General features: G+C 37.8%; 2 protein-coding genes across 3 annotated transcripts in view; both read right to left on the bottom strand.

Annotated features, from left to right (window-relative positions):
- Positions 1-6,760, bottom strand: part of LOC100634184 (uncharacterized) — a 17,114-nt gene extending 10,354 nt beyond the window's left edge. The window contains exons 1-20 of the mRNA XM_019994882.1: positions 6,644-6,760; positions 6,447-6,584; positions 6,294-6,388; positions 6,140-6,238; positions 5,971-6,090; positions 5,797-5,919; positions 5,552-5,677; positions 2,274-2,396; positions 2,097-2,219; positions 1,927-2,043; positions 1,754-1,876; positions 1,589-1,711; positions 1,417-1,539; positions 1,245-1,367; positions 1,079-1,198; positions 907-1,029; positions 738-860; positions 591-686; positions 184-306; positions 10-135 (exon numbers count right to left, since the gene is read on the bottom strand). Coding sequence (XP_019850441.1) covers positions 10-135; positions 184-306; positions 591-686; positions 738-860; positions 907-1,029; positions 1,079-1,198; positions 1,245-1,367; positions 1,417-1,539; positions 1,589-1,711; positions 1,754-1,876; positions 1,927-2,043; positions 2,097-2,219; positions 2,274-2,396; positions 5,552-5,677; positions 5,797-5,919; positions 5,971-6,090; positions 6,140-6,238; positions 6,294-6,388; positions 6,447-6,584; positions 6,644-6,720 — 2,344 coding nt within the window. The 5' untranslated portion in view covers positions 6,721-6,760. The remainder of the gene's footprint in view (positions 1-9; positions 136-183; positions 307-590; positions 687-737; positions 861-906; positions 1,030-1,078; positions 1,199-1,244; positions 1,368-1,416; positions 1,540-1,588; positions 1,712-1,753; positions 1,877-1,926; positions 2,044-2,096; positions 2,220-2,273; positions 2,397-5,551; positions 5,678-5,796; positions 5,920-5,970; positions 6,091-6,139; positions 6,239-6,293; positions 6,389-6,446; positions 6,585-6,643) is intronic.
- Positions 4,009-17,294, bottom strand: LOC105312253 (uncharacterized). 2 transcript variants are annotated; one of them, XM_019994884.1, is made up of 25 exons: positions 17,161-17,294; positions 16,954-17,082; positions 16,761-16,855; positions 16,610-16,705; positions 16,359-16,481; positions 16,183-16,302; positions 16,001-16,123; positions 15,811-15,939; positions 15,636-15,758; positions 15,461-15,583; positions 15,038-15,292; positions 14,714-14,836; positions 14,538-14,660; positions 14,002-14,379; positions 12,636-13,786; positions 12,185-12,439; positions 11,961-12,075; positions 8,330-11,863; positions 8,066-8,233; positions 7,833-7,982; positions 4,821-4,852; positions 4,647-4,701; positions 4,547-4,596; positions 4,416-4,504; positions 4,009-4,357 (listed from the first exon to the last, which is right to left on the bottom strand). In XM_019994884.1, exons 1-25 carry the CDS (start codon positions 17,244-17,246, stop codon positions 4,150-4,152), a joined length of 7,833 nt encoding a protein of 2,610 aa, XP_019850443.1. In that variant the 5' UTR covers positions 17,247-17,294; the 3' UTR covers positions 4,009-4,149. The 2 variants fall into 2 exon arrangements, with proteins under 2 accessions (XP_019850443.1, XP_019850442.1); XM_019994883.1 differs by lacking the exons at positions 4,009-4,357; positions 4,416-4,504; positions 4,547-4,596; positions 4,647-4,701; positions 4,821-4,852 and adding exons at positions 6,801-7,227; positions 7,308-7,423; positions 7,476-7,531; positions 7,582-7,636; positions 7,751-7,782 and having other exon boundaries at positions 17,161-17,292.

Below are 17,294 nucleotides of genomic sequence, written 5' to 3'. Positions count from 1 at the left end.
AGTACTTACCAACACAAGTGGCACCATCTGATTGCAATTCATAGCCGGTATTACAGTAGCATGTATACGACCCAGGGGTGTTACTGCATAATTGATTGCAATCATTATCATCATCATTTGAACACTCATTTATATCTATACAGTGCACCATCAATTCATTTACATGGTCTGTCAATAACTAACCAATACAAGTCTTTCCATTAGGTTGTAGCTGATATCCATGGTTGCATGTGCATGTATATGATCCCATTGAATTATGACACTGATGAGCACACCCACCTTTATTTGTCAAGCACTCATTTTTATCTACAAATGTTTTTGATTTGTAAAGCAGAATAAGCAGAGCAGTGCAGACTGAGGTCAAGAATAAGTTACATGGAGTGATGCAATACTTGCTATGAATTTAGGATCAGTTGCATTCCATATATTCAGCAAATAAGATGAATCTCATTGCTCATGCTTAAATGGTAAAACATCAACAGCAAAAAATTTGCTGAGATGGGACTTATGGGATTAAAGGCTTGTTTACAAAAATGACCTTTTGTAATAGAAAAGTTGCTCTTGTGTCAATTATCCTTTTGATTACTTACCTGTACAACAGTTATCACCCATCCATCCACTGATACAGGAACATGTAGTAGGAGAGGTACATGAGATACAATGATGACAAGAATCATCACAATTAACTATGAAATTAAAAATATTTAGAATATATATTACTTTGTACATTCTCTTACATGAGCAAGTTTTATTGTCAAGATTTATAGTGTATCCAGCATTACAGGAACATTTATAGCTACCAACAGTATTCTGACAAACATGCTGACACCCTCCATTGTTAGTGTTGCACTCATTGATATCTTAAATCAAATGTGATGGGTTGCAATGAGAAACTAATGATCTTACCATCACAATTACTATTATCACTGTTAAGACTATAGCCAGAATTACACTGACAGGAGTAACTACCAACTGTATTAATACAAGTATGTTCACATCCTCCGTTATTAGAATTACATTGATTTATATCTAATTGAAATCAAAATAAAAGCATTATCATCATATAATGGTATCATACCAGAGCAATGCTTTCCTGATACTAGCTGGTACCCAGTGTTACAAGAGCATGTGAAACTGCCATTAGAGTCAGTACAAGTCTGTTCACATCCACCATTTCCTTGATTACACTCATTAATATCTATACAATACTCTATATTACAGATAAATGAATGGGTAGAGCTTACTTTGACAGCCACGCTGATTATTAGCCAGTGAATACCCGGTGTTGCATGTACAGTAGTAGCTCCCAGCTGTGTTGATACAATTTTGCATACATCCTCCATTGTTTGTATTGCATTCATTTATATCTACATTAAAATAATCTTTATAATAAATATTTATGTTTATATTACAAACCATTGCAGTCTCTTCCATTGTTAGATAGTGTGTAGCCAGTATTACATGAACAGGTGAAGCTCCCTACTGTATTAGTACACACTTGGTCACATCCTCCATTCTGATTGCCACATTCATTATTATCTGTCAGTTAATGATAATTTTAATTTTTCACTATTATCATTCCATTTACCATTACACGTTTTCCCATTACCAGACAAAGTATAGCCAGCATTACAAGTACAGTGATAGCTACCGGCAGTATTGACACAATTCTGAGCACAGCCTCCATTATTAGTGGAGCACTCATTCACATCTAATATGTACATAAAACGATATATTGATTTCTTGATAGTACCTTGGCATGTTTTTCCATTACTCTGAAGGTTGTATCCTGAATTACACTCACAATGGTAACCACCAACAGTATTGACGCAAGTAGTACTACAGCCTCCATTGTTGCTATTGCATTCATTTTTATCTGAAAATATTATGAATAAAAGTATTATGTCATTATGACATACATTGTACCTGCACAATGCCCATTGGAGAGCAAGTAACCAGTTCTACATGAACAGGTATAACTACCAACTGTGTTTGTGCAGGTATGCTCACAGCCACCATTGTTTGTATTGCATTCATTAATATCTATTATTATACACATACAATAATGTGATATGTCTTTTAATTATAATATTAACCATTGCAGCCTTTTCCATTACTACTCAATGCATAGCCAGCATTACAAGAACATGTAAATGATCCAATTGTATTGTGACAGTTTTGAGCACATCCACCATTGCTAACTGAACACTCATTTTTATCTACAATACAATCAATTATTGAAGGTTTAATAATTATTATAACAGTGATCATACCAGGACATTCATTTCCATTGGTCAGTACATATCCACTGCTACAAGAACAAGTTCTACTGCCAACAGTATTAGTGCAAGTTCCATGACATCCACCATTATCACCATCCAAACACTCGTTTATATCTTAAGTTAAACCAATTATAATGTTAGTTATGTGTTAAGTATCTCACATACCATTACATGTTCTATGATCACTAGTAGCAAGTAAATATCCAGAGTTGCAACTACATGCATAGCTACCAACTGTGTTATGACATACTTGACCACAAGCATCAGTTCCAGCACTGCACTCATTATTATCTAAAAATAGAGTCACACCACCATAATTATAATTATTCATTAGTGTCTCTTTAAGCAACAACAAAGTTATGAATATTTTTAAAAATTCCCGTTTTCAATAAAGAACACAATCAAGAGGTTGTGAAGTACTTACCATTACATGTATGGCTGTCACTACCAAGAGTATATCCAGGATAACATTCACAATAATAACTTCCAGGAGTATTTTTACAAATTTGAGAGCAGCCTCCATTTGAGGATGCACATTCATTAGTATCTAGGAAAATTTTAGACACATTAAGTTTACTTGTAGTTATAAAAACATCATACCTTGACATGCAGTGTGTGACACTAGACTGAAACCAGTAGGACATGAGCATGTATAACTGCCAACAGTGTTTTGACATTGATGCTCACAACCTCCATTAAAGGATGAACACTCATTAATATCTATTATGAGATGCAACAGCATTTCTTTAACATGTTAATGATTATACCTGTACAACAGTCATTATCAGTGTATCCAGGATCGCAGGTACATATACCAGGAGCAATACAAGAAGCACAGTTTGAGCAAGGATCATTACAGACAGCTATTTTTGTGTTACATCAAAATCAATAATAAGAGGAGATATATACAACTCACGAGGGCAATTAGGAGGAGTTCCACTGTATCCTGTGCAACACTCCTGACCTTGATAGTACTCAGTTATATAATTTGTTACATACTGTATTGATGATCTATTGTAAAATATTGTGTCAAAATTTCAGTTTGGTCCATAAATTCTTACCTTCTTTCATAGACCGTGCATCTCCTCCTAAACAACCACCAACCACAACTTATACTGTAAGAGCTCTGATAGTAAACAGTTTTAGCAGCACTAATCGACGCTTGTCTCGTTTTTAGGACAGTACATCTATAATGAAACAATGCCAATGAGGTTTCTATTCAGATCGAACTGGTTGTCTTAGCTTACACTGCTGATCCTTCTGTGTAGCTTATTCTCATGCAAAGAAGTGAAAGAACCAGGAGCAGAGAAAAGAACTTTGCATCCATGTTTGGAATTAAGGTGCGTGGTAAGGCGGAGTCTACCTGTCTACGGCTTACACACGTACACAGCCCAGAGTTTGTGTCTATTGAATCATGAATATGTCAGTCCTGATCCGGCCTATTGCAACCTGAATCATGAATTTTGGGCAGCTAACATAGCAATGACCCTAGCTTGATCTATCAGCCTTGATACAATCATACTGGAATATGCGCTGGTTCAGCCAGAACAACATGCATGATTCAGCAATGATATTGTCAGACTGTATCAATACTGTAATCAGGTTTTATTCATTATCTTGGGCAGTGCCTTGTATCATACATGCTAACTCTTGGCTGTGTAGTCTAGATCTATTTTTATAGTATGATTATTGTCATTATAATACTTCCATAATTAATATTAAAAGCTGCAGTAGTGAAATAAGTTATGACATGAACACTGAGAATTAATGATATAAGACAAAGCAAAAAGGACATTATAGGTTTTTTAGTTATTTTCCAAACAAAGCTGCTTTTTGTCGAGCAAGGCCACCAATTCCTTTCAAATTATCAGATAAAGGTATCAGCAGCAGCTACAGTATAACGATTATCATCATCATCAAGAGTTGATGGATCCATCATCTCTTTCTTTTCAAATGTAGGACCCTCATCCTCGTTCACTTTCATTTGGAGATGAGAGAGGGACTCATAGGCTGGCTCCTGCTGCTCATTCTCAAGATTCACAACCTCTCTTTCATTGTCATTTGCCTCTCCATTTCTAAACGATGCAAAATAATAAATAAGTGTATCATAATGTACATGCAATATCAACTCACTCATCTATCAACAAACTAAGAGCATCATTAGATGAATCAATGGAAGCACATAGTTTAGAGGATACTTTGCCATAAAAAGGAGCCTCAGACTTTAAACATAAAATGAGTACAGAAATTACAATACTTCTTACTTTCTTTCTCTTTCTGATAAGTCCCTTAACAAGAATTATGATCACAATGACTAAAATAATAAAATAATGATGTCACTTATAGCATAGTATGAGAACTTACTTGCAGCAGCTATAACACCAGCAGCAATAAGAATTATAACAGTCATATTAGGTCCCTAGCATATGAAACAATTATAATTAAAAGCTTGGCATGAAATTGATGGAAATAATTATTATGTGCTCGTAAATCAATGATACAGTAAAAATTGCTATTATAGCTATAATTAAAACTTACAGTACTGATGTTAACAGTTTCAGTTGAGCAATCTAGAAATGAAAATCAAACCTTTGTTCACATTGTAGTTTTAACTGACTTTGATAGCAGCCAGCAGTTCCATTGTTAATATGAGCGTCTGTACAGATCATACATGAGGTCTGTCTATACTCATCATTGAACTGACAGGATGGGCAAGGAGAGCAAGGCTCAAGACCATTGCTTGAATTATAACCAGGATGACAATAGCCTTTAAACAAAAGGAAAAACTCATTATAAAAATTAAAGTTAGTACAAAACAGCCTGATAAATACTCTCTGTCTTCTTTTACCACTGAATGCAGTCACTGATTGTCTGGCATTTATAATAAATATTTATGTCTATATTACAAACCAATGCAGCCTTTTCCATTACTACTCAATGCATAGCCAGCATTACAAGAACATGTAAATGATCCAATTGTATTGTGACAGTTTTGAGCACATCCACCATTGCTAACTAAACACTCATTTTTATCTACAATACAATCAATTATTGAAGGTTTAATAATCATTATAACAGTGATCATACCATGGCATTCATTTCCATTGGTCAATACATATCCACTGCTACAAGAACAAGTTCTACTGCCAACAGTATTAGTGCAAGTTCCATGACATCCACCATTATCATCATCCAAACACTCGTTTATATCTTAAATAAAATCAAATATAATGTAATAATAATTTGTGTATGTTAATTATCTCGCATACCAGTACATGTTCTGTGATCACTAGTAGCAAGTGAATATCCAGAGTTACAACTACACGCATAGCTACCAACTGTGTTATGACATACTTGACTGCATGCATCAGTGCTATCATTGCACTCATCATTATCTGTAATAAACAGAGTCACACCACTATTATCATAATTATTCATTAGTGCCTCATTCCGCAACAAGTTTAGGAGTGTTTTAAGAAAATTTTTGTAACACAAGGGGTTGTGAGGTACTTACCATTACACGTGTGGCTGTCACTACCAAGAGTATATCCAGGATAACATTCACAATAATAACTTCCAGGAGTATTTTTACAAATTTGAGAACAACCTCCATTTGAGGATGCACATTCATTAATATCTAAAAAAGATACACACATTAAGTTTACTTGTAGTTATAAAAACATCATACCTTGACATGCAGTGTGTGACACTAGACTCAAACCAGTAGGACATGAGCATGTAAAACTACCATCAGTGTTATGACATTGATGCTCACAATCTCCATTAGAAGACAAGCACTCATTAATATCTGTTATGAGATGCAAGGTGTGGCATTTTTATCATGTTAATGATTATACCTGTACAACAGTCATGACCAGTATATCCAGATTTGCAGGTACATATACCAGGAACAATACAAGAAGCGGCACAGTTTGAGCAAGGATCATTACAGACAGCTATTGTACATGTTACATTAAAAAATTTAAAATCATTAGGAGAGATACAACTCACGAGAGCAATTAGGAGGAGTTCCACTATATCCTGTGCAGCACTCTTGACTTTTATAGTACTCAGTTACATAATTTGTTACATACTGTATTGATGATCTATCATAAGATTTAAATTATATTGTTTTTAAATTTCATTTTAGTTCATAATTCTTACCTTGCTTTATAGGCTGTGCACCTCTTCTTAAACAACCACCTAAACAACCACCAACCACAACTTTTACTGTAAGAGCTCTGAGAGTAAACAGTTGTAGCAGCACTAATTGACGCTTGTCTCGTTTTTAGGACAGTACATCTATAATGAAACAATGCCAATGAGGTTCTATTCAGATCGAACTGGTTGTCTTAGCTTACACTGCTGATCCTTCAGTGTAGCATATCCCTACACAAAAAACTAGGAGAAGAGAAAAGACCTTCATACGAGCCTTCATATCCAAATCACGGATTCACTGCTGAGTGCTGATCGAGCTGTAAGGCGGAGTCTTATTATGGCATTGCATCATAGCATAGATCTATTATTAGATTTATAATACGAATAATAATCATTATAATACTACCATAATTAAAGCAGCAACAAAATAAATTATAAGATGAACATAATAAAATGGCAAAAGACAAAACAAAAGACATCTATAAAGGACATTATATATAGGTTTTTTAGTTATTTTCCAAACAAAGCTGCTTTTCGTCCAGCAAGGCCACCGATTCCTTTCAACTCATCAGATAAAGGCATTTTATCAGTAGTTACAGTATAACGATCATCATCATCATCAACAGTTGATGGATCCATCATCTCTTTCTTTTCAAATGTAGGACCCTCATCCTCGTTCACTTTCATTTGGAGATGAGAGAGAGACTCATAGGCTGACTCCTGCTGCTCATTCTCAAGGAATAATGGATTCACAACCTCTCTTTCATTGTCATTTGCCTCTTCATTTCTAAACAATGCAAAATAATAAATAATAAATAAAGATTAAATTTAAATGTGTAATATAATGCATATGTAACATCAACTCACTCATCCACATCATATTTGCTGACTGGATCTGCATGAGGCATCAAACTTAAAACATCATTGGGTGAGGCAATGGAAGCACGAGGTTTAGAAGATACTTTGCCAAAAGCAGAATCAGACTTTAAATATACAAATATAAAATGAGTACAGAAAGTGCAGTATACTTCTTACTTTGTTTCTCTTTCTGATAAGTCCCACAACAACAGCAATAATTAAGATCACAATGACTAAAATAATAAAGTAATGATGTCACTTATAGCATAGTATGAGAACTTACTTGCAGCAATTATAACACCAGCAACAACAGGAATTATAACAGTCATATGATAACCCTAGCATATGAAACAATTATAATCAAAAACTTTGGCATGGAATTGAAGGAAAATAATCATTGTGTGTGCTTGTATTAAATGGTACAGTACACATAGCTATAATTTGAAACTTACAGCACTGGGGATAATGGTTTTATCTGAGCAATCTAGAAATAATAATTAAAATAAATTCATTTATATTATAGATCTAACTGACTTTGATAGCAGCCAGCAGTTCCATTGTTAATATGAGCATCTGTACAGCTCATGCATGAGGTCTGTCTATACTCATCATTGAACTCACAGAATGGGCAAGGAGAGCAAGGCTCAAGACCATTGCTTGAATTATAACCAGGATGACAATAGCCTTTGAATAAAAGAGAAAAACTCAATATAAAGAATTAAAATTAGTACAAAACAGTTTATACTACTTTCTCTGTCTTTTCTTACCAATGCAGTCAGCCTCCCATCTTGATCCAGCGTCCAATGTTTCGGACAATGGTGGACATCTGTTGCATGTTGTAGACCCGTCCATTTCCTGGTAGGTGTTCATTGGACAAAGCATACACTCTGAGGATCTATTGACAGATGAATAGAATGTACCAGGAGAGCAAGACACTGCAAGAAAGAAAAAAAATTTGTAAATAACTGATTCCTATTTCTGTGTATGACTAAAACATTTTGTTATTACACTAAGTTTTAGATTTGGCTTACCACATAGGAAGTTGCTGTATCTAAGGACAAACTCCTCTGGGCACCAGTAGACAAGATCAGCAATGCTAGCTGCTTGGTGGACAGTCTCATAATAAACTCCATCCAACTCAAACCAGAAGATACCGTTCTGCACTTTGTTCTCCAACTCGAGAAGAGCATTTCTAAGGTCCTTCTCATAGCCAAGAGCAATGGGTGCCTGCACTTCCATTGTTTGATCAAGACGATATGGATATTGGGCAGAGAGATCAATGTGAACTTGAAGCATATTGTTATCAACACTGAAACCAATCTGGAGGCGATCAACTGATGCATTACCAAGAGTTAGCTCATTACGGAAATACTCTAAGGTACCCAGTGTAGGAGGAGGTGTAACAGGCTCATCATTACCACTACCATCAATTTGTATTGCAGTTGTGACGTTCATTGTAAATGTGATGGTGTAGACTAGCTTTGAGGCATTAGCTCTGAGAATGCTAAGATAAGCAGGAGAAGAGATGAGGTGATTGACACTGGACATAACATGACAGCGGTACCATCCTTGATTGGCTTTGGTTGGCTTGGGCACAATAAGGACGTTGCTTGTGTTAGAGACCATCGTCCAATCAGATGAATTCTGTGGACGGAAATACCACTGGAATGATGGTATGGGGTGTCCAGTTGCATTACAGGTAAAGTAGCCACCATTATCATTCCCTTCATACGTCTCATAGTCTGATGGTTGTTGTGTAATGACTGGAGGAATGTATACAACCACTTCAGCAAATGTTGATTCTACGGTACCAACTGCATTAGAGGCAAGACACTGATACTGGCCAGCATCATCTTTATTAGCGTTAGTTTTGGTGAAGCTGCTTGAAGTTTGACCGGAGACAACAAAGCCGTCCTTCTTCCAGCTGTAAGTGAGGGGTAAGTTGGAGTTAGCATTGCAACTGATGGTGATCGTATTGCCAAGCTCAACAGCAAGTGATGGGTTGAGTGGATCTGGTATAACTGGTAGACCAGAGCACCAGTAGTCCATTCCTATGATATCATTAGTTGTGTTGAGGATGAGTAGTCCTTGGTTGAGGACCTGGGTTATGTTAAGAGAGGCACTCAAAGCTAAACTGAGCAATTGAGTCTTTGCACTTGGTAGGGATGAGAGTAAAGACTGGGCTGTAGTTCCTGGACTATCTTGAAGGACCTCTTTTATGGTGACGGCAGCAACATTAAGACAGTCACTAAAACTGTAACAGGTTTGACCAGCTATGGACGAGATCTTTCCCATCTGATAGGCACTCTCCATGCTTGCCCACCAGTTCATGGTTGACACAATCTCCAAGTTGCTCCTTGTGGTGGCAAGATAGTTCCTAAGTTGAGTAGATCCATTGACAACTGATACAATCTCGGGTGCACTCATGGCTTGAGCTGTCAAATCGGAGACAGAGACAATAGTGTTGTACATTGTAGCAAGGTATGTCATGTTGATATCTGGATAATCTGCTGGTACATAGTTAATGACATCATTTAGGCTATCGATTGTGGTGGAGATGTTACTGTGTGCGGTCATCATGTGTTGCTTTGTCATGAGAAGTGAGGTATGGATCTGTTCAATATATTCTTTAACAGAGTTCACCATGGCACACCTCTCCTCAAACTGCCTTTCATTGAATGTGGGAAGAGTGACTGAGCGTTTGCTAATATGCTGGTTCAATTTATTACCCACGTCATTCAATATGATTTTAGCAAGCTCTCTCTTTAGTACAGCCTCAGAGGCAGTGAACTGTGCATTAGCATTTACAGTATGTGACCCGAGACCAGCTATGGTGTATCTTATTGCTATAGGGAGGACTTGAGGTGAAGCAGTGGTGATACTTGTTGTAAAGGAGATGGTGTTGATAGACAGAAGTGTCTGGATATTGATATTGGAGAGGTAGTTTCCAAGTGCTAGGAGATTAGACTCGGCTGCAGCAACAGATTGGTTAGCAGACTGTGCAAGGGCTAGTTGATTCTGGAGGCTCTGATATAAAGCAGTGGCAACACTAGCATCATTTTGTGCTGTCATGTACAAGTGCTGGGCATAAGCACGTCTATTCTCTGCAATAGTCAAGCTCTGCTTTGCAACCATCAAGTTAATAAAAGGCATGACTGCTTCTTTCTCGGTTGCATTGAGGGAATTGTATACTGGCATTCGTGCAGCAGAGCAGGCAGCAGTCTGGTAGAGGCAGTCAATATCGTAAGCCATGCCACCACAGCTTTCCCTAGTGCATTGAGGCTGTGTCACACTATACTTGTGTGTATCAACGACTGTTGAAACTGTTCTAGATACGTTAACGCTAGTGTGGTATGCTTGTTGGTGGGGACGATGGGAGAGCTCAAATATGTTAGTATATGCACACCTCTGGTCAAAGGCAATCCTTCCCCATCCTTTGATTTTTGTTATGATCTGACAAACATAATCAGTAGTCCATTCCTCTCTCATTACTGGCATAGTCTTGTGCTGGAGTAGCTGCTCAAGTCTGACCTCTGAGCCGATTCCATGCTCTGCAATGTAAGTGTCGGTCATCAGTGAGTTACAGAATGACGAAGAGAAGCATTCCTTCATGCAGGTGTGGTCTGGGCAGACTTTGAGGAGCTCAGAGTAAATGTTGTGTGCATTTACGCTTAGACCAGCCACGGCACTCATAGCAGCATAGTATGAGGCATTGGCAGCTTCATATTGAGCTTGAGCACCCTCATACTGCTGCTGCAAGGCTCCCCTGCTGTTTTGTATATTTGAGATGATTGGGTTGAATGCATTGATGGCATCAGAGCTGCGATCGACTGCACTGCTAGCTACAGTCAAGCGAGAGCGAGCCTCTGCTATCCTTTCATCAGTAAACGTGTACACATAGGATTGAAGGGTTGTCACAAAACCACTTGTACTGCCAGAGAACTGGCCGCTGAGAGTGAGGTTAAAGTCAGTCCAGGATCTGCCCTCGGTTGTCATCATTGCACCACTGATGTCAGCAGCATACTGTCCATATAGATTAGTAGTGGTCTGGAAAGTGAAGCCAGAGTCTGTGAAAACAAGAGGAGTATTGAAGAGAGTTCCAAGGATAGAGATATCAGCATCATGAATTGAGCCAGTGACTGAGTTTGAGTTAGAGAAAGCAATAGAGGCAGCTGGGCCAGTGCTAGGCTGATTGACTGTCACAAACTGATTCAATTGGAGCCTGTTGGAATCAGTGTTCACGTAAGCATGAGCAACAAAAGGTGATGCGCCATAAGTAGGTGATGGGACAGTGGGTTTTGAAGCTCCAGAGATAAAGAGATTTGATCTAATGGAGCCTGGAGGAAGATTATAGCCCATCATTGATAGTCCAAGGCATGTGGAAGTAAGACTAATGAAATTGATGTTGTTTTGGGCATTGAGACTGAAGAAGGCATCAAGTGGACAGCTTCCTTGACCGTCTGGAAGAGTGAGGACGTTACGGAAGAATTTGTCATTTGGACGAGTGAAAAGATTAAGCTTCATTGCAGCTCCACTGCCAACAAGTGATCCAGCACCAGTTTTACCTGTTACAAGAGAGGGAAAAGGAGCAATTAATAAAAGAGAGAAAGAAAAGAAAAAAGCATTATGAATAGCAATTAATTATTATTATTAATATCTTACTTGGCATGGTAAAGAGTATTGGTGCACTAGTAGTTAGTAAAGTCATGTTAGCAGTCATTCCACGGAGTGTCATATTGACCAGGACTGTAACATCACCAATCACTAGACCTTCAATCTGTATAAAGTGTTATAATAATAATAAAAAACTAATGATCAATAATATTCTTGCATTATAATAATAGAACACTCATTCATTTATTGCAAGTACATGTACATAAACTGACCTCAGCTCCAGTTGGTCTGTCATTGTGATACAAGCCACCAGATACTAAAAGATTGACCCCAACATTAGGCTGAGAGTAAAAGCTCTTCATTGTGTCCATGTCCAAACGAACGTCAAAGTCAGGAAGGACCGAGGCAGTTTGTACAGTAGCTCCATCTACCCAGTAATCAGTGGGAAGATCTGAAGGAGGTGGTACACCTCCATCTTTAACTTCAGCCTCTCTCAATGTGAACTGCCATCCATTACTGATGTATGTCTATATAGAGAGACAAATAATAGAGAATGCTCTATAAAAGTAATACTATTATGGCTAATTAAATATTTTTGTAAAAAATTCAATTTTGATCGGAATCAATTCAAAATTTAAAAACATTAGTACATGTACATCTATTGACATAGGATATTTTTGAAGCAATTTTTTGAGTACTTTTATTATTAATTTTATATTGTACCTGGAATTGACTGAGAGAGAGTATTTGTGACTGAGCTTCATTTGGTATAGTGACATGAACTGACGAGTCGGCTCCTTGACAAATATCAATAGCAAAACAAACCGGAGGACCGGAGTTATAGGACTTGGTTTGACTGTTAACGACCATCGTAATGGGATCCCTGTAACTGAATACAGAGTAGAGTCCATTGGGATCAAGACCAAGGGAAGAGCAACCAGGAATGAGGTATGCATTAGCCCCAGTACTAACATAGACAGTGTATTCAGAGAGAGAGAATGACTGGCCAGTGATATTGGCATCGCCAACTGAGAAACTGATCCACGAAGGAATGAGATTGGCTGCTCCAGAGAGATAGGTCTTAGCTATTGAGTTTGAGGAGAGGAGGTCTACAAGATCGGCCGAGGTCATGTCGTATTGATAGCAGGAGGAGCCAGTAGAGGCACAGCTGCCACATGAAGTGCTGTCATCAGGAAGACTGTACACTACATTGTAGCCATCAAATGCAAGCTCTATACCAGCAATGGAGAATGGTAGAGAGACTCCGTTGCCAGTCGTGAAGACAATGCCACGAGTCTCATGGTTACCCTCGTCGTCAATGGTCCAACCACAGCTGGACTGGAAGGTGACAGTGTTAGTGGAGTAAGGGCACTGGTAGAGCTGACCACCTGGACTACAGCAACCAGGAGCTAACTGACCCACGGGCTGATTAACGGTTGTAAAGTAATTGTTAGGTGTATGAGAAGCAGATGAATCAGTAACAATGACAAGTATGGGAGATGGTGTTTGGAAGGTAGAGGCAGCTGGTCCAGAGATAGAGAACTGAAGTACATACAGTCCAGCAGTGGAGGCTGAGATTGTCAGTGTGTGTGACTGATAGGAGGAGTTGAACAAGATCTGAGAGTCAGAGAAGCTAAGAGTAGATATGGAAGAGGAGATACTGACAGCAAGGTTGGCATCCGGTTTAGCTGAGATGACGAAAGGATATGGAGTGTTGATATTTATGATCGGTAGGTTGGGGATATCAATGTAACCGATCTCACAATCACTACCAGTGTGGTATGTACCAGAACAATCACAGTAGTACTTAAGAGGATTGGCCTCGTGACAGACTCCGTCATTTTGACAAGGATTGGAGAGGCAAGGTGGAACATCTAATTATAGGAATAAATAATATAATGGATGTACATGAAAGTATAAAAATTGTATAGTACAGAATACAACCTAGAAAGTATGTGGTGAAATGATAATGTGTTCAGTCATAAACTGATGCATGATAATGCTCACAAAAAAAACATAAAAATGATCCTAAATATGTGCATGCTAATGCCTTTACAAAACTATGTATTAATTTTAGCTTTTTGCTTACATTGACAGACAGGTGATGGGCTCCAGTAAACAGTGTTAGTGGCCTCATTGACAAGACACCTCTGATAGTAGGGAGTGGTCCCGTTAATGTAATACCCATCATTGCAACGTATCTCACAGGAGGACCCAAAATCACTAGAGCATGCTTTAGTGTAGATATAAGCATTCGCTGTTGCCTCTAATGGAGGACAACTCAATACTTGACAGTAAGCATGGACTCCTGTCCATTCATTGGTGAGTTGACACTGACGCTCTCTGGATCCCATCAGCTGATAGCCAGGAGAACAAGAGAAGGTGCAGTTCTCATTGGTGATTTGGTCACCAGTGCAGTTGATCTGACCATTGGCTGGAGCTGGTAGCTGTGGTATGCAGGGCTGACCTATAGTGGTGTAGAAGTGAAGGAATATTAAATATATACTCCAAAAAATTGTTTTCATTTTTATGTGTGAGAGCTATATCCTGTACAAATTAGATCTATTAGAATCTACATTTTAGCTGTTTGATGGATGTGCAATAAATAATGGGAGGTCTTCTTACCGACACAAGAGTGAGAATCAGCAGCAACTTGATACCCGATTTGACATGAGCAGTAGTAGCTTCCAATGAGATTGTGACAGTACCTCTCACAACCATCAGTATTAAGTGTACACTCATTGATATCTGAATAATGACGAATTTATTAAATAAGTAAAAGATACATTGTATTCCCTTACCAGTACAGTTGTGATTGTCAGCAGTTAGTTCAAAGCCAGTGTAGCATGTGCAGTGGTAGCTACCAATGTCATTATTACAGACTTGAGTACAGCCTGATGAGTGCTCAGCACATTCATTGATATCTGTGATAGAAAACAATAATAATTATAATGGTTAGGAGAGAATTTGGCATCATTATTAATTCACTGATGCATATAGTACTGTACATGTTTAAAAATAACACAATTAAAATTAGTTTGAATGTACTAAAGGCCTTTTTGCTTCAATGTGCATTACTTCTATCAGCATGAAAGGCCCAAAATGATATAATTAATAGTGCTTACCATTGCATGTCCTGTTATCAGCATCAAGCCTGTATCCAATCTCACATGTACAGTAAAAGCTGCCATGAGTGTTGTGACAGATACCATTAGTCTCATCACAGTCGTGAGCATTAGTAGCACACTCATCGTGATCAGAGCAGCCATGAAGATCCTCATCAAGGAGATGCCCAATATTACAGGAACAGACATAGGATCCATTAGTGTTGGTACATATCTCTTCACATCCCCCATTGTTAGTCAAACACTCGTTGATATCTATAAATAGATACAAATATACACTAAGTAATTTTAGAGAGTTCAAATTTTCATGAATAAGTGAATTTATTTGTTAGAATTTAAAAAAATACAAGTATTAAACTTATGTTATTGCTTGGTAAACTCTTAATTTTCAAGTGAAGTAGTGACAAAAATTTTCATTCTTACCGTGACAATCATAGCCATTAGGATCAAGACTGTAGCCAATCATACAGTCACAAGTATAGCTACCAACATTATTGTAGCAGTGGTGTTCACAGAGATGAGCATCATTGGTACACTCATTAAAATCTGATGTATAGAAATATTTAAAAGAGAGAGAGAGAGTATAGATTTTCCATACCAATACAAGAGTGTCCATCAGCTGTAAGGTTATATCCATTATTGCAGGTACAGTAGTAGCTACCAATAGTATTGAAACAGTTCTGATCGCATCCTCCATTGTTGTTGTTGCATTCCTGAGTGTCTATAAAGTGCATTTATGTGATCACCATATAAGGAGTTATTGGCACACTTACCAACACAAGTATCTGAGTCACCTTGAGCTGCTAGCTCATAGCCAGATTGGCAATAACATAGGTATGAGCCATCAGTGTTGAAGCAGTAATGATTACAATTAGCCACTCCATTATTACATTCATTATCATCTGTGTGTGTCCACAAAAATCAAGTGATGCAATATCAGCAAATGCATGTAACGTGACTCACCTACACAACTGTGCAAGTTTGAGCTGAGTGTGTAGCCAGTGTTACAAGTGCAGTGATATGTTCCTGGCTGGTTGATGCAGTTCTGATCGCACCCACCATTATTAGTATTACACTCATTGATGTCTGCATACAATAGAAAAAACAATAATCAAATCATATCTCATTTTTAAAAATAAGCATACCGACACATGTCTGTCCACCAGCTAGAGAATAACCAGAATCACAAGAACACGAGTACCCACCATGTGTATTGTGGCAGTGCTGACTGCAACCACCATTGTTAGAATTACACTCATTGATATCTATATAATGGATGCATATTCCCATGCACATCTCTATTTTAATTTTTATAACTTACCAGTACAATGAAGATTATCGGAGCTAATAGAATAACCAGATCGACAACTGCAGTAGAAGCTACCAACTGTATTGTGACAGTTCTGTTCACACCCACCATTCTTCACATTACATTCATTATAGTCTGGAGTAATGGAAAGAAAGAAGGTTAAAAATGGAGTGGCTTAGTCTACATTGAATTATAAGTCCAACTACATTTATAATGCCATTTAGTCTCTTGTATTGCAAAATAATATAATAAAATAAACTCACCACTGCAACAAGTGCTTCCTGTATAACCAGCTTGACACTGACATCGGTAAGGTGCAAGGCACCCTGTACAGCGATTGCAAGAATTGTAACAAATTGCTATAAGAATTAAGACACAAGATCTAATGGTTATTGTACATTAAATTTTACATACGGTCGCAATTTGATCCAGAATATCCTGAACAACAATAACCTTGAGAATGGTACTGAATCCGATAATTGACAGTCGAATATGTGTAATAGATATTCCTGCAAACAATAATAATTATTATACATAATATAAATTTATGACTTGCAGCAATCTACATTCAAGTGAAAATTAATGCACATTAGCCTAAATAGCTTACACATAGTAGGTGGCGCGACATCTTCTCCAGCCCCACCAGCCACAGCGATAGTAGTAATAGCGAGGAGATCTATAGTACGTCCTGTAGTATCTCCTGTAAGATCCTATGTGGGACACTGAATAGTAACACCTACATAAAAAGCAAAAATGAGTCGGCCGGGCTATAGATTTTTTGCGCCTGGTCAAAAATTAAAAAAAAAATTCTTACGTTCCACCAGCATCTGCAGTTGGAGCGAAACAGCAAAACAGGGCAAAGGCAGCAAGAAAAAGAAGGGATACTTTTGCGTAAAGCATCTTTCTGTCGACTTCTCTAAAACTGTACAAATGAAAAAATAAGCTCAG

Source organism: Amphimedon queenslandica, unplaced genomic scaffold (assembly GCF_000090795.2).
Source record: "Amphimedon queenslandica unplaced genomic scaffold, v1.1 AMPQUscaffold_13460, whole genome shotgun sequence".
In the NCBI taxonomy this organism is placed as follows: Eukaryota; Metazoa; Porifera; class Demospongiae; order Haplosclerida; family Niphatidae; genus Amphimedon; species Amphimedon queenslandica.
This window is presented reverse-complemented; position numbering and strand designations above follow the sequence as displayed.

Coding starts and splice junctions, on each gene's coding strand:
- LOC105312253 (XM_019994883.1), bottom strand. CDS start 17,246: ATGCTTTACGCAAAAGTATCCCTTCTTTTTCTTGCTGCCTTTGCCCTG. Junction 16,856..16,953: donor TGTCGCGCCACCTACTATGT/GTAAGCTATTTA, acceptor TATTGTTTGCAG/GAATATCTATTACACATATT. Junction 15,293..15,460: donor TAATGGCTATGATTGTCACG/GTAAGAATGAAA, acceptor ATCTATTTATAG/ATATCAACGAGTGTTTGACT.